Genomic DNA, 17,974 nt, shown 5'->3' on the forward strand with positions numbered 1-17,974 from the left:
TATAGTGGGCAGAAGCCACTCACTGCCAGAGTTACTAAGTATGGCAAACAAATAATTTTTTTTTGGCAGCACACTGGTCCACTGCCAGCTGATCTGATGGGGTTGTTATGAAAGACAATGTGACATATTGGAAGGCAACAGTTTATTATTCAGAAAAACAGCAACATTGCGGCCATATTACAGCATAACATTCAACACATGTTTATCTGCATAATCTAAATCTTTAAGTTAAGTGTTGAATACAACATCTTTTTCAAAATGTTTTTTTTTGCATTGTGCAATGAGTGAAAAAAAGAAGAAGATTTTAAGTAATAAAAAAGTGCCTGCAATAAATCCAAAGGTATTTCAAAAGCTTAGACAAATTTCACAATCTGTCATAAATCATCCAAATGTTTTCCTTGTGTCAGTGCATTCCCCAAGTCACCATGTTCCACACATTTTTATGAAAGGTCCTCAAATATTTTCATAGAAATAAATGTACCACTGATTATATAATTTTACATCAACATACATTAAGCTATATCTTTAATCCAAGCCCTCCCGTACTACCCCATACTTTCTGCTTTCTTCAAGTACAGTCCTAAAAAAGCGTTTTCTTGTACACATATTAATGAAGTTGAAATGTTTCTTTCTCCAAGGAAGATCAGGAAGATACACCCCCAAAGTAATCGCCTTAGGTTCCATGATTCCTATTCATTAACGTCTCCAAATGTGAAAGTTCAGGTTTCAACGATGAGTGCTGCTTAAAGGAAATAAAACGACTTAGTTGTAAATACTAAAAAAGTGTTTTCTTGGGATGTTGTGTCTAGCCGATAGTTCCTTGAACGTCATTAAGATGCCACCTGGGTAAAGATCCTGAGTTTTCCTGAGTCCATTTTTAGCCTGCAGTTGGAAGCCTGCATTAGATTTACCTGGTGCAAATAAAACATCTCCCCATATTGGATCTCGTCAAACCTTAATCATGTTTCTTAATATTGGTTTAAGCATACTTAACCCTAACCCTTACATACTGTTCATATTCGAGTATTCATATTTAGGCCCTTTACCATATTTGAACTACAAATGTTTTTTGCATCCATATATATCTTATCAGTCATTAATAAATTGGTGATTAATACTTAATTAAAGTTTCAGATAGCAGAGACAGTGTTTTCCATAGGTTTGACATTATGCACAACACCGCAACAACATTTTTGAATGGTAGGTTTCATTATAACCATTTAGACACAACACAAATTAAAGCATTGTTGAGAAACGGAATGAGGCACAATAATCTTTATCTTTAATTTTATCATGATTATCTTGTTTTCATAATCATTGGAAGCCAACATCATCAACACCTAATATGGTTATATCTTCATCTAAGGAATCCCTTGTTCCCACTGGAGTTTGAGGAATATCGAGTTTTCCCAAAAAGTCAGAGTCTAAATTGTAAGTGTCTTCTCTGCAGTAAAACAATTCATATTAGTGTCAAAATGCTCTTTTAATTGGGTTCAATTTAATCACATTTTATACATAAAGTGCCAAATCACAACAAAAGTTATCTCAAAGCACTATCTTTTTTCCTTTATCACTCTCTCTGCTCGTTGCGGTTTAATTTGCTGAGCAAGAAGTTTAACTGGTTTCTCACCTTGGTCATAATACAGTTTTTCATACAGTCTCATGGTATTAGCAGCAGCAGCCTTATTGGCAGATAGCCTATTATAATCAAAACGATGTGACAGACGCTTCCTGGCTGAAATATTTGTCTCTACAATGTTTTAATCTTTGAATCTAACAAGATCATTTCTTGTTTGGTTAGTCTTTTTAGCCTGTAATGCTGAGGATTTATCCCCTAATCTATGCTTTGAATGTTTCCCAACCAATACTAGCTGAAGTTTGAGTGGTGTCTATCTCAAAATGCAGGCCATTTTGTTGTCAATTTGATGTACCAGCTTTCTTTCTATGTGAAAACAACACAGGCCCCATGGTCTGAGAGATATCCTATCATAATGATATCCTGAACTTTTTTAAAGAAGTTCAGCAGAGTTTTAAAAAAAACAACTTGATCCTTGAATAGGTTTGATGTGTGCCGAAGAAACAAGAGTATTCTCTACCTTTTGGGTTTTGATGCCACCAAATGTCTTTTAGGTTCATTTCTTGGATGAATTTTACAGTATGGCCATCCCCGCTGGGCCCATATACATTTATCAGACTTATCTCCTCATGCAAAGGAAAACCACGAATAATCAGAAGCCTCCCAGTTATGTCCTAAAAACACATTATTTTATCTGCACAGGAACAGATTTATGAATCAATACAATAACTCCTCTAGCACTTTATGAATGAGATGCTGAAAACACCTGCGTAGGCCACCTCCTCCTCATCTTTGATTTTCTTATCATTTCATAAAATAATAGTAATAATGACACCGAAAACAGGAGATACATAATAGCAAGTCCACTCAAAGTGTTTAAAATTTGTAAGCAGGTTGTTGGTTATGTCTTCCATGGATGAAATGCATTCTTCAACATTTGTCAAGCGGCCAGTACATTCCCTCATATTGGTCTCAATAGCTGTTAGTACTCCATCAATTCTCTGATGAAAATCCTGTTTGAGGGACGTGATAGCTTTCATGATGTCGCCACTGCTCACATTCTGTTTGTATTTGTGTTGCAAGCATGGCACCTCCATCATCAAGTACTGAGTCTCGCAAATTTTTATTGTTAGCCGCTAACTCTGTTGTTTTAACTCTGTCCTTTATTCCAGACTTCAGCATATTTTTTTCCTCAAAACTCGAGATTAGTACGAATTAGATTTGCGACTGAGAAGGAGAGTACGTCTGTTCACTCACACCACCATTTGAGTAAAAGGTTTTTATACAGTACAAAGGCCTTTATACTCAAAAGCATTGATCTTTTTTCTTTTTGCACAACTTTGTGAACTCAAGTTAAATAATTGTCATTCAGCTTTTTTGCTGAGTCATATTGTTTTCTTGTGGCCCAGGAGCAAATGTTTGCAGCTTGATGGTTGTAGACCACTGTGTTAAAATATGTGGACATACACAGTGAGGTTTACTATTAATCTCTACAAGGAGGAGGACTTCTGTTCACCATATCAACAATAACATACACTGAACTACCAGTCTATTAGGTACACCTGCACAGTTTCTTGGGAATGTGAATAGTTTATTGGTTGTAGTTGTCTGGTGTGTATGTGTGGCTGATGCTGGTGTTGTATAATACTGTATTACTAGATTACTGAAAGATGTCTCTGCCTCTATTTACCAATATGAGGGTACATAATGTAAAAAGAGCATGTATGCACGCACGTACACACACACACACACACACACACACACACACACACACACACACACACACACACACACACACACAAACACAAACACAAACACACGTGCTGACACCAAGTAATGAGATAAACACAGGCCTGGTCGGCAGGCCTGGTGTGCCAGCCTCCTGTAGAGAGCAAAATCAAGCACTCATAACTACCTGTCTGCCTGTATGTCTCTGTCTGACCCAGATAATGACCTGTCTGCCTGCCTCTCTGCCTCTCTGTCTGTCTGTCTGTCTGTCTTTCTAATCATTTGTATTTGTGTACTCCTGACTCTGACACTCTCTGACTTCTACCTTGACCTGTTTGTGCTCCTGTCAACTTGTGTGTCTTCCTGCCTCTCTCTGTCTGCCTGCTCATTTGTGTTTTGTCACATTGTGCACTTGCCCCTCTCTCCCTCTGCTCTCCCGCTGTCTTGTCATCCTAACGTGTCTTCCTCTTTCTTCCGTGTGACTGTATGCCTGCCTGTCTCTCTGCTCCATAGGTTTATGTGTGCATCACTGCTGTGGCTTCTGTTAGACAGCCCTGGGTCGAACATGGAAATACTTTTTAGATTTGTTTTTTCCATTTGTTTTTTGAAGCCATTTCCCAACACAGTGAATACTAGAAGATTTATACAGTCAGATGAAAGAATCATTTTTGCGGTTGTTGTTCTTAACAGGCTTACATTTTCGTGAAATCTTGTGCTATCTTCCTACCACAATGTGACTGTTGTTACTTTATATGATAGCTGTAGGCACATTGTACTGAGATAAACTTTATTAATTCACAGAAAAAATGTATTGTGTATTAGCTGTCCAGCTCTTTGAAATTTTTTTCCCATTCCTATCAGGCATTTCTCTGATAAATAAGAACCTCAGATAGGAAATCAGATGACCAGCTCTCTTTTATGTTTTGTTATATCACGCTGATATAAAACTTGGCACAGTGTGACTGCTTGTTTTTATATTTATATAGCAACAGAACAGAATTATCAGGATTATAAGTCACCAGCTGGGTGCTGGTGGATGGTAGATACTAAGAATAATCAGATGGAAGTCCGCCAGTATGGCAGTTGCAAATCAACCTTTGTTGTTCTTTTAAAAGTTATTAGATTAGCATGTAAACAGAAAATGTATTCCAGTTTTGGTAGAAATGTAAAAATGTCAAACATTTGCAGGTAATCTGCTAGCGATATTAATTGCATTTAAACCAAACAATGCAGCAGTGTCAATAAAGAACAATCTGGATGTGTAGTTTAGCCAGCCTGCCTGTCCTTGAGAGGTTGCCAAGCTGTGACGAAGCATAGGTTAGACAGCTAACAGGACTGAGTTGGGCTCAGCTTGGCAACCAGGTGACAGGACATCACGCTCTTTCTTCCTCCTCATTTTCACTGCTCTCTTTTCTTCTCGCTGTTTTGTTCTGGGTTTCTTGTTTTTCTTTCTCTCCTCGTCTCTTCCTCCGCTCATCTTTGATTAGCTATGTTTCTTCTGACTCTCTTGCTCCTCCTTTCCTCCTGTTCTTCCTCTTCCAAACCTTTTCGTCGTTCTGTCATCTATTTTTAGCTCCTCGTGTGTTGAGCAGAGGAGGTGCGTGAAAGCATGGGAGTGTGTCTGGATTGCGGGGGAGAAAGGTGCAAGCTGGTGTGAGTGTGTGTGTGTGGGTATGGGTATGTTTGGGTCTCCATCACGCTACACCAAATTGCCCTGCACGAGACAAACTCTGCAATCTTCAGAAAGTCATTAGGACGAGGATATAGACCATGCAGCACTAAATCTGACAGTGATTACTACACTGTGAAGTTTCTAATTTTAATGCAGGATTCCGAGTAATTAGATGTAATCATCACATCATGTAATCTAAAAATAACTCGGTTGGTAATTATTCTTTCCGAGATTAAGTAGGCTCTTCACTGCAGGACTGAAGGGGGCTTGCCAGGGCTAATATGTTTAAATTTAGTCCTAAGCAGCCCTTCAAAACCTTGCAATGAAAAATCTGGCTCTTAATATTGCTGGGAGGGAGATTAAAAAATGTCACACGAGGTCATGCTACCTGGGTAAAGCTGACTGTGGCAAAGCAACTCTAACACTAAGTGGAGGAGCAGCATCTGCTGATGCATGCAAAATCAGGAGCAGGTGCATATCTGTGTTAGACTCTCAGGCCAGAAGACAAAGTTAGAGTTCAGATACAAACATTCTCCTCTCATGGCTAAAAGAAGACACGAAAGGTTTACATTCAGTCTGAAAATGTTGGGAAATACTGGGGAATAAAGTAGCTAACTCTTAGTACTGTAGGTTTTGTGTCCATATGTTGCAGTCTCTCTCTTTTTCTTTCTTAATGTTTCAGAGACACAGACACAGAATTGCAAAGACAGAAAAAAAAAAACACTTAACACTTAATTATTTAAAAGACCCTCGAGAAAAGTAGGACATTTGTGTGGTTATACATTACATAAGAACTATTGTTAGACAATGTTTACATTCTAAAAGTCACTAGCACTGTGTCTCTCAGTATGTGTATTTTTGAATGAGATGTTATTTTACCAACATATTCATGTCGTATGAATGGTATTATTATTATTGTTAACATTTCCACTGTGACTTTCCTGTTATAATTAGACAAATCAGGAAAAGCTCCTCTGTAATATTTTTGATCACGGCATTTCCACATGATTGTCCAGCCGTCATATGCAAGTTTTCTAGAAATGCTTTAAGCATCAGTTATTTATTACAAAACAAATCACAGTTAAACGTATTTATAGAATTCATTTTCCTTTTTTCACGTTGGATTGAGGCTATTACAGATAGCAGAAGTATGATTTACTGCAGTATTAATAAAACGTCTTTGTTGTTGTTGTTGTTGTTGTTGAGGCTGTGAGTTCATTAACTCAAACTAGACTAATGCATGGAGATAGTATATTTTCATTGCAGTGACCTGTTTTCTCAGCCACCTCGTGCATTTCTTTATTTTTATGACATTTCATCTTTAATTTTCTACTGCATTAGCTGTACAGGCATTTCTCTAAATATAACTTCCAGCAAGGCCTTAGAAAATGTTAATTTTAGCATCACTACATTTTTATTTCTTATCCCAAGTCGCTGAACTTCCACCACTGAATCGTGCCTCTCAAGCTCTTCTTCACTCTTCATAATGCATCTAAAAGGCAAGCCCAGCTACTAATTACATATATTACTTGCTGCATTAGTGAATCAGCTGCTAATTACACACAGGCTAGAAGCACAAATTCAATTATTTGCGCTGTGTTTTCATGTATTTAAATGTGTGTCAGTCTTTTAAGCTGTTGTAGCTGCAGTTTATTATTAGATTACAAATACAGGAATTATGAAACCTGAAACAATTGATTTATGTCATTATGTTTAATTCCTTGTACAGAGCACCGGCATGAAAAAAATCAGAAAGGCAGTAAAATTGCACTTCAGTCTTCCCTATTAAACATGCAAGTAGAGAAAATGTGACAGATTGAACTTGATGGATACTTTCACTAGAATTTACATATAATTTGTTACAGAACAGCACTTTAAACACTTCTCTATGTTTTCTGTGTCAACCTTTGAGCAGCATTCAGCACATACTGTATAAATAGTAGTTCCTAACATATTGTATGTCTCTGGTTTACAATTAGATTAATAATAGGAATGTTTCCTGTACACTGCCCTCATGTATGCAGTCATTGTTTCACTAAAACAAATACAAAAACTTTTCTGTGACAATATCTAGATTCTTAAACTGTAGGTCTAAATGTCCTATCTTTTGGAAATTAGGTGAGAGGGTTCAGAGATGTTCACAGTCAAAAGTTAAGTTGTTTTTTTTTTTTACCAAAGCTGGGTTCACACTAAATATTGCTAATTTTAACAGTGTGAATCAGTACTTTTGAGTCTACGAGTGCGTATGAGAAACACTGGCACAGGCAACATGGGGAGGGGTGGGAGGGTGGTGAAGGAGTCAGCCTCGTGCCCTTGCAGTTGATCATTGGTTGGAGCCACAGTGAAGGGGAGGGGTCTCTGTGCCGCTGTTTCTGTAGAGAGAGAGGCAGAGGGAGTGAGAAGCAGTGAGAGAGAGACAGCAAAGGAGGATAAATGAACACGGGGGTTTCTCCCAGCATCGGTATGCCTGCCTACCTCATTTCCACTCCAGACATAGTTGTTGCTGTACTGGATTGAAATAACAGCTGAGGTGTGTTTGTATGTGTGTGCGCGTTTTAAACATCAGTCAACCCCCGCGCACTGCCTTCATCCTCCCAGCTCCCGGCAGTCTACTGTGATCCTACTGCGAAGGAGCAGACTGAAACTGAGACAAGAGCAAGCGGACATGGATGTGTGTTGAAAAGAGGTTAAAGCAGCAGCAAGAAAGGAGAGGAAAAAGAAGAGGAAACAGGAAAAAGAAGCGGGACAGAAGTGGCAGAAGAGGAAGGAATCAAAAGGAGAAATTATCCTTAATGTCTCCTTGACTCAATTTGTGTATGCAGCTCATTTCACAATAATGTATCTTCACTGGAAGCTGTGTTTGTGACTCTGTGGACTGTAAACAGATAAGAGGGAGCTCTCGGTTTGTGCCTTCTACAGCTGCAGCAGATGTTGAAGCCATCTCTGACTTTATAGGGAGCGGAGGCATTTCAAGCGTAGATTGGACTGGAATTTCTTTAAACAAAGTCATTTCTTTCTTTTTTCCCCTTTTTGTGCCTTCAGCTGGGAAGTTAGCTTCACTGGAAACAAAGACGGAAAGGATCACACACATTGCTTTTTGTGTGTTAATCTGTTTGCAGGTGTGTGTATCCTGGTGGTTTTGTATCTTTGTTTAAAACTACACCTCCCTGCACCGAGGACAAACCCAGGCTGCTTCCTCACCTCTCCCCGTCCTTTCCATCCCTCCTGCATTTGAAATGGCAGATGGTGGCAGTCTCATAATGGAGCCACAGCATGGAGCTTTTCGTTTGGACTGAAACCACACAGCTAGTCTCTCAACCAGCCAGCTACCTGACAAAATAGTCCTTGGGTTCACCGTACCCTTGAAGGGCCCCTCAGACACGTATTCCTGCCCAAGATGATGAATTCCTCCCTGGATCCACTGAACCAGAGCTCTGCTGACCCGTCAAACTTCTCTGCTCCCTTTTGCCTGCTTGAGATAGGCTATTCCCAGATTTTCAGCACCTGCCTGCTTGAAGTCTCTATCATACTTCTCCTCACTGTTCTCATTATTTCGGGTAACCTTGTGGTGATTTTTGTATTTCACTGTGCTCCTTTGCTTAGCCAGCACACCACTAGTGCTTTCATCCAGACTATGGCATATGCTGATCTGCTGGTGGGGGTCAGCTGCCTCTTCCCTTCCCTGTCCCTCCTCCATCACCTCCAGGGCCTCGACCCCAAACTCACCTGCCAGGTGTTCGGGTACATGGTGTCGGTTTTGAAGTCAGTTTCAATGGTATCGTTAGCGTGTGTGAGTGTGGACCGCTACATCGCCATCACTCGACCTCTGACTTATGCGTCTTTAGTGACACCCTGTCGAGTGCGCTGCTGCATTGCTCTAATATGGTTGTACTCTGCTCTGGTGTTTCTACCATCTTTCCTTGGGTGGGGGAAACCTGGTTACCACGGTGATGTGGTGGAGTGGTGCGCAGTTGAGTGGAGGACTCGTCCGGCCTTTACAACCTTTATTGTTGCACTGCTCTACGCCCCAGCTGCGCTCACTGTCTGCTTCACCTACGCCAATATCTTCAAGATCTGCCGACAGCACACCAGGGAGATCAGCGAGCGCCACGCACGTTACAGACCCCAACAGCTGCAGGGTCCAGGAATCACAGCTGGATCTATGGTCAAGGACAACAGTGCGGTAGAGCAAGGGCAGTTTCCCCACTTATCCCAACAAAAACACCTTCACCACCAGCCACAGTATCAGCAGCCTTCATCAACGTACCCGGACAAACGTTATGCTATGGTACTGTTCCGCATTACCAGTGTGTTTTATATCCTCTGGTTGCCCTACATCGTCTACTTTCTGTTGGAAAGCGGAGGGATCTACCACCACCCTGCAGCGTCATTCCTCACCACATGGCTGGCCATCAGCAACAGCTTCTGTAACTGTCTCATCTACAGCCTCTCCAACTCTGCCTTCAGGAAGGGCCTCAAACGCCTCTGCTCGTTCTGTTTACAGCGCAGTAACAGTGGTTTTGGGGTTAGGAACACCAAAAAGGCTTTCCTTGGTTCCGTTGAAAAGGGATGTGCAGGGTCAGGGTATGGATATGGTCATGGGGAAATAGGAATTGGCACAACATGTCATGTGTAGTGCACACACACTTGGCATTTGAAATTTTTCAGAGATGCCTGATGTGATTGCATTAAAATGTCTCCTCTGTAAGATTAAATGTGCTGTAAAGTGATGGAAGGAGGCGTCGATCTGCCACTGCTGTTTCTGTCGCATTTGGAGGTTACACAGGCGTCCTCTCGGCACATGCCACAGCTGGCAAAGACAGAAGAAAGCAGTCAAGAGCAAAGCACTGAAGGATAAATGGCCTAAATAGCCCTACAAGGTGTTTTAAAATGGTCATGGAAATCCGGCATATTGTGTATGGACAGTGGTGAAGAATGGAAGGGGTTTTAAAGCAGAAAAAGGTGTTGAACTCTTTTGAGGTTGAACATTTTTATCTTATCAGTTTTCTTTGACAGGAAGTGAATCCTTAACTTATTTTGCCAAAATAACAAAATGTCATGAAGAAAACTGTTACGAAAAGTTGTTAGTTCAGTATGTGAAACAGTGTGACCTTTGTTTGTTGCCAGATTATCAGCACAGTATGTGTGTTGAATGCAAAAAAGAAGAAATGAATGCAGTTGACTGCTGTGTTTTTGTAACGTAGTTCTGAGGTGAACTGCCAATAGCAAACTCCTTAAATATGTTTCATGTGCTCTAAGCCACTCTGTATTTACATACTAAAAGTGATGCAATAGTATGTGTGTATTGTGTACTTGTTGTGTCTTTTAGTATATTAAATGACTGAATGATTTGACTGATTGATTGAGCTTAGTCAGTGAAAAGAAGGTTTAGACCTAATGTATCACTTCATAGCTACTTTGCATAAAGTGTTTATTTGTTTGTCTGCACAAGACATGTATTGATGAACTTTGAATTTTAGATTATTTATTGATCCAAGTTGTTGTATAAGACATAAAGTTCAGGGGGTTTAATCATTGAGCCCGCTGTTTGTAATATATGCTATGAGATGCTTTGGTGTACGACTGTTAACCCGACAAAAAGCCACAATTATTTTTAATCAATTTCTCTTGTAATGAACTTTTGTCACTATGGTTGCACCTTTGTTGTTTTATGTAACTAAACTTATTCCATAACTGTCCAATGCGAAGCAAGACCAAGAAAGGATGTATTTTTAGACATTTTGTACACTGATTGTTGGTACATCATTAGGCTGATTTTTCTTTTTAATTTTTTTTTTCTGAGTGAGGGAAAAAAAACAATTAGACAAATGACCCTTGAACTGTGACACTTTGTCTTTGTGATTGGCCGAAAGCAAACATCTAATTAGAAACTGTGAGTGTGTGATTGTGAAAATCTTACATTTACATGTTCTTCTAAGTAATTGCAGTGTTACCTACATACATAGGTGTATGCTACATTGTGATCACATTATTGTGCTTGCATTCGTTGGACTAGAACATGCACAGATTTAATACACACACACACACACACACACACACACACACACACACACACACACACACACACACACACACACACAGGAGGATCACATGTAAACAGAACAGACAAATAGCCCATTCTCTCTGCCATCAGGCTAACCTCTGTGTTGCACCATGAAGCGATTTTGACCCCTCAACTTCCCGGGAGTTAAATTTGCTTGTGTGTGCGTGCCTGTGTGCATGCACACGTTGTAGTCTGATTCCATCGTCTTGTCCCCGTGTCTATCTTTTGTGGGTCCCTTTCACTATAACTTGATATTCAAAACAAACTAATCAAGACCAATAATAAGCCGAATGGATCCAAGTGTACATACTGTGGCGTAAACTCAGAGATTGTGAAAAATGATCCATGTTCTGATCCAAGGAGACTCATGCTACTGGGGCTCAGTTTATTTAGTTGCCAATACTCTAGCTTTATATACCTTATCTAATGTACCAAAGACAGTTTAACGGATATTCTCGGACTATGATCTTTTTTTTTTCTAAATATCTAATATATGAAGATTTAGTAACATGCAAGTGGGTTTTACACAAAGTTTGTGTAGGTCCACTGTACTGTGTTGGCTCAGTGATGCCTATTGTGCATGAATACGACTGTTTCTAAGTATACAGTGATATATTGTTGCCTTGATACACAAATGAAAATGAACAGTTGGGAAAGTATTTTCCTCAAACATTTAGGGAGGGCTCCATTTATAGACATGCAGCTGTTTTTAGAGAGAACTAACAATTGTATGCATGTGCAGAGATGAAAATGTACATCAGCCAGCCTCGGGCAATTGATTCCACATTAAGTGAGGAATAACCCCATTTTGTTTGTATTTTAAGTAATTCAAAATGTGACTGTTAATTCAGCTCATACAGTTTATGCTTCGCTATCCTTGTCAGTCTGTTCTGTAAGAGTGAAAATGAGGAGGAGCAAAACACATGACTCAAAGCTGTTATTCTTTTGCATGTATTTGTTTGAGTGTGTACCTTTTACAAATATTTGCTCACATATAAGATAATCGGTGTGTATGAGTGTGTGCAAGTATGTTCGGATTCGACCACTGGCTGAATTGGACTGTTTAACGTCTTCTAGCAAAAAGGTGCTAACAGAGTTATCACCCTTCATTGCTTTATTAGCGTGACATCATTTCCCTCGAATATACTGTTTTGTGAGTGTGTGTGAGTATGATGTACAACGGTGGTAGATAGATTCACATGTTGTCTTTTAAATATTTTGTCTGTCATTTGTGAAGCATTGCCAAATATTTCTTATTTTGTTCCACTCTCTGAACAAGTGTGAGTGTAGAGAAATGGCGCATTGAATGTCTGATTGTCAAACCACACAAATTTATTTTTGTAAAGTTGCTCATTTCAGTCTTTTCTCTTGTGAATTGATAAATGGATAGGTGTAGCAGCATGCTTACCTAATGAAATGATTGAAGTTGTCTTTATGAAGATGCATTTTTTTATTTGACAGTTTTTATTGAGGTGTTTCTACTGTAAACAATTTTTTTAGGTTTGGAAAGAGCGATGACTTTGAATATGAGGTTAGGTTCTCCACTAAAACCCCACAAACAAGATATTATATCCCAATTAATGAGACAGTTCCTCATATTTATAAGATTTAGTTGAAAGTGTTATGGGACATTTATGTAACATTTAAATTATTGGAAATGTTAGGTGGTGGGTTGCTGCTACTTCTTGGCAGGTTTAGGTGCACCACCACTTGGCTAGACTGTGACTCCCCAGATATGTATTTGTCTTGGGATCAAGCAGAGTGCTTATGTAGCTAATGAAGTCACATACTATATATGTGGCTTGTGTAAATACTTGTGTAGACTGTAACAGGAAAACATGAAATTCAGACCTTAGTTAAAAATGACCCTAAAATTCATATTGAGGCAGGAGGATCTTTATCTTGAACATATTGCTCTCTGGAAAACAAAAACATTTTCTAATTAACAACAAAGGTATTTCATACCACCTGAATACTGGTTGGCACTTGTACCTTAGAATAGAGACTGTACAGTACACAACACAACTTCAGTGTAATAGTGCACTTTAACACACACACACACACACACACACACACACACACACACACACACACACACACACACACACACACACACACACACACACACACACACACACACACACACACACACACACACAGACTTTCAGTGGTATTCTCTTATCTGTTTTTGAATCTGTATTAGATTTTCGTCATTGTGTTTATATAAGCCTAAATAGGCCACACCAGAACCCTGCTGATGGCTGACTCATGACCCAGCTGTTCTTAGGAGCTGATTATTATCACATTAAGACTGAGACTGACCACTGTAACAAAACCTTTGTGTGGAAACTTCCCAAAAGATGCAGGAATTTCTCTCCACATGTGTTTTTGTCCACAATTTTGTCCCAGTGAACAATGAGCCATTTGTAAGTTACAGATTGAGAAACTGAAGCCATTACCCTATTATATCCTGAAAAAACACGTCCTATTTCATACGTCAGGTGTGTTGAATTTGTAATAATGTTTTTGTAAGATGTATGCTTGGATGAATGGAGAATGCTGGGATGGTGTAAATGGTCAAACATGTTTAATTTTTCTGTCAGTGAAGGTGAGTCTCTGAGACCAATAAGACATTTTTCAATACATGATGCTTTGTAGGTGACAAACCTATATGGTATTGTAAGATGTACACATTGTGTATCTGTACTGTGCAAATAAATGTAATGTTATCTCAGTGTATTCAGACCTTCCTTGTACTAGTTGCTTTGCTACGAACAGAGGCATGGATGTTCAAGATAACGTACGCAAAAGAAAGAGTGCACATTTCTCCTTTTATTGTCAGTACCCTCCCACAGGTTAAATGCCATCTGTAATCACTACTACTTAACACACATTGTGTATTATTTGTGACAAATATTTAAAAAGTTATATTATAAAAGTTATGCAGAAAGGAAAAAAGAACACTGTTGGCCAAAAGATTAAGTAGGGATGTTGATAAGAAAAGTAATAGCTCACATTCACATAGAATTTCCCAGCATTTTCTAAATTGTAAATACTTCACTGTAGATTGTTACAGATAAAAATAAATGGCTGCTGTATTAAGATGCCCCACTGAACTCTAATACACCATATTTGTGCAAGCAGTCAATCTGATAAATTTGCATGCTGGCAAAGCTGCAGCAGGCAATATAAGTGGACTCCACTATTGAATGATTGGGGGGAAAGCTATACACCCTTAGAGAATGCAGGTTATTGTAGTTTTGGCAGTGTATGTAGTATGTATGATTTTCATGGCTTCCTCCCTCAGTCTGTTGCCACTGTTTTCGATCGTGATCAAATCCACATTTTGCCTGGTTTTCTGTCTCAGAAGCAGTGTAGCTGTGCACAAGTGGCACAAAAAGTAGGGCAAGAGACAGATGATTAACATTTAATGACAGATGACGCGAAGGTGAGGAAACAGCACAACGGGAAGAGCATGTGCTCTGTCGACTGTAGTTTATTTTAAAGAAGAGACAAAGAATGTCCAAATTAACTAACCAGTATTTGTTTTATTTTAAAAAAGTAATAAAAAATTACACAGCAAATCTGCTTCTTCTGCATTTGTGATAAAAGCATTATCTATACTATACACGTTTGTCTTGATGTCTTTTCTAAATTTACTGTCACATTTATTAAGTCAATTTTAAATCAAGCTTGATAAATATCACCTCATGTTCTCTGGGCATCTCAGCAGGGTCTTTTAGGAGCAGAGAAAGAAAAACAGAATGACATGTCAGCTATTGTATTGACTCAGAGAAAATCAGGGACATAAACAATAGAGGGCTAGCTATTCAGCCTTCCCACGGAAGCCCTACTCTGGTACTTTATTCCTAGCCTTCTACATACACAAAAACACACAATGTAGCTCTCCCAGTTTTTTGTTCACCCTCAGTGAAGAGTTTTTGTGTTTCTGTGAGAAGGACATGTTTTGACTTCTATTCAGGCAGTTACCTGTCACTGAAAGTAGATGCTATGATGTATCTAGTGTTTTTAAAGACACTTCAACAGAAACAGACCAGTGAGCATGAATAATTCATACAGTAGCTGGTGCTGTCTGTAGCTGTTCTGCTTGTCTCTTTTTGCTGTTCATTGTAATCAGATTGATGTTTGATGTGAGGTGAGACTGATGGCCCGTGCCAATTCAACAGTATTATGAACATTCTTATATATTTATATAAATAATACCCAGCAAGTAAAAGAAATTACAGTTTGTAGCACATAAGATGAGCCATTATGTTGAAAGTAAGGGTACATTTTTCAGGTATTTTCATTATTAAATGTGCTTTTAAAAATAAATATTTTTGGTTGGACAAAGTTTTGAAGCCTTTCTGGAAGCAATCTTTGGCCAAACTGTTATAGTTTGACAAATTGGGAAATACACTCATTTGCTTTCTTGCCGTAAGTTGGATAAGAAAATTGATATCACTCTCATGTCTCAACTTTAAATATTGAGTTATAGCTAGGATGCACTTAGCTTAGCATAAATACTGGAAGTGGGGGGACACAGCTAGCCTGGCTTTTTCCAAAATTCCAAAATATGTCTATCAGCACCTCTAACACTGACCAGTTAACAATAACATTAACACATTAACTACAACTGATTTTTACATATCTGTTAATTAGTGAACAACGTGCTAATTTTCTTGTTCATTTGTAAACTGTAAACTAGAGAAACTGGTAGGCATAGTTTTGAAGTTCACCAGTGTCAGGCTAGCTGTTTCCCCCTGCTTCCAGTCTGTATGCTAAGCTAGGCCAATCGCCTCCTGGCTATGCCTCCACACACAGATGTGAAAGTGGCAGGGCTTAAAGTCCTCAGGCATCATGCTTGAGTTCAGCCATAGGGCTGTTTTATATTCATATAACACTTAATTCAATACATTGTACACATTTCCTTCTGAACAACTTTTCAGCTCTAACAAATCTTTTCTTGCTTTAATCCCTAGAGTGATATTCATCTTCTCATCAAACTCTACAAGAAAGCAAATGATGCAATTAACTTAATCCAGGTTGACCACAGCCACAGGTCTTTATGAAGCAGCAAATAATTCGTAGTCACCTCTTTTCTCCCTGCCTTTCTTTTTATCATTTTAACTTACTCTCACACTTCCGTCCACCACAATGAGACACTGGATATGTTTTCTCTCCCCTCTCACGCTACCCTCATTCCAAACCTCTCTTTAACTGAACAGATAGACAGACAGAGAGGAAGCTAATTGGCCATTATGTCAGAGGTCTTTGTACATGCTCTCAGCACTTCAGATAAGTATGGCTAAGTGGCTCTTGTATAAACATGGATCCTTATCATTCACTGAGAGACTGTAGCCCAGTGTAATGGGCCCTTCACACTGGACACAGTATTTCCTCCTGTGCGCTGTAAAACCTGTCAATACCAATGTCTTTTGCTGCGAATGAACACATTTCTGCAGTACCTGTGCACCGTTTTGTCCAGCTTGATATCCTTGGGGCTCAAGTTCAGCCTGGTTGAACTTTATTGATGTGCATTGTGGTGAAAATGTGAAATGTCTGTTTGGGAAAAGTGAAGTAGCCAGCAAGGAAGGACAGAATATACTGTTCAGACTGAAATGAAAATTCAGTTACAATGTAATTTAAAATTTGTGTTGAGTTTGTGTTAGTAAGGCTCTCTTTGGAAATAACACCACAGATCAAGGTGTGTTTGGAAAATGATAACTGGATGGTATATCTTAGATGTTTTGAAGTGCTGTATGTATAAAACGCAACAGTATGACAAACCTTGGGGCAGAATCAACCATGGCCAACATTACTCTGTAACAATCAACATTACTAAACCATGTAGTCAAGTTGGCTGTGCACACACACACACACACACACACACACACACACACACACACACACACACACACACACACACACACACACACACACACACACACACACACACACACACACACACACACACACACACACAGGGAAACATACAGTAACTATGGCTCACAGGGTGTGGTGGAAGTTGTGGAATGGTCTTTAAAAAAAGCCCACTGTTGTCGGTCTCTGATCCCCATTAGCTCACTTTGTTTTAGTATTCCTTTCTTCCTGCATTTCTTCTTATACTTGCATTATTTTTGTTTCACGCTCTTCCTCTGTGGAAGTTAGAACAGAACCCGTAGGAGAAAAAAAGGAGTGGGAGGGACCTGATGGGTAACAGAGAGAGAGGGAGGGAGAGAGAGACAGAGAGAGAGAGAAGGTATAATTAGATTATTACAGAGTGTTCAAGAGAAATTTGAGAAGTATTGGTAATTTAAATGAATGGATTTTCTGAGGTATATGGTTTTAATTTACACCTGCTTTGAAAATGGGGGTTCAGGGTCGTTTCATAAGAAGGGATTTCAAGCCCGTAAGATCAATGGTAGGCTTTAGTTCCACCAATATGCCTTCAACCAAGGCAGGGAATTCCGAAAAAACTACCTTCTGACTTCCCAACGTGTAATGGAGACGTTTTCCTGCATGGATCAACAGAGTATCACATTAATTTGTTCATTCAGCATGAACTTGGCAAAGCATTATTGTTTCTTACCGCTCTGTCTCATTATCCACTGTTCGTGTGAGAGCAGGGCCACAGCGACAGGCCTCAGAGGATGCCATAACAGGTTTCTGCATAGAAAGCTAAATGAATGCCCCAATTTTGTTCTTATTACATCACCTAACATAATGCCCCAACTTCAGAGCCACTTCCTCCAAATATTGTTATAAGATACCTCAAAATGTTGTATTTGATTTGTTATGTAATGGCCAAGGTGGGAATAACTTACTTACTTATTTAGAGGCTGTTGGTTTTTCAAATACACTGATCGTTAAAAATGAAATGAGAGGTGATTAATCTTTGAAAAGCAAGGCTAGTTTAGACTCTAGTCTGGAG

General features: G+C 39.2%; 2 protein-coding genes across 6 annotated transcripts in view; both read left to right on the top strand.

Annotated features, from left to right (window-relative positions):
* Window positions 1-17,974, top strand: part of LOC133995475 (rab GTPase-activating protein 1) — a 75,362-nt gene that overhangs the window by 33,191 nt on the left and 24,197 nt on the right. The gene's annotated exons all lie outside the window — the stretch shown is intronic.
* LOC133995549 (probable G-protein coupled receptor 21) lies at window positions 8,374-9,612 on the top strand. Its single transcript, XM_062435001.1, has one exon. The coding sequence runs from the start codon at window positions 8,374-8,376 to the stop codon at window positions 9,610-9,612; it is 1,239 nt and encodes a 412-aa protein (XP_062290985.1).

This window comes from Scomber scombrus, chromosome 15 (genome assembly GCF_963691925.1).
Source record: "Scomber scombrus chromosome 15, fScoSco1.1, whole genome shotgun sequence".
NCBI lineage: Eukaryota > Metazoa > Chordata > Actinopteri > Scombriformes > Scombridae > Scomber > Scomber scombrus.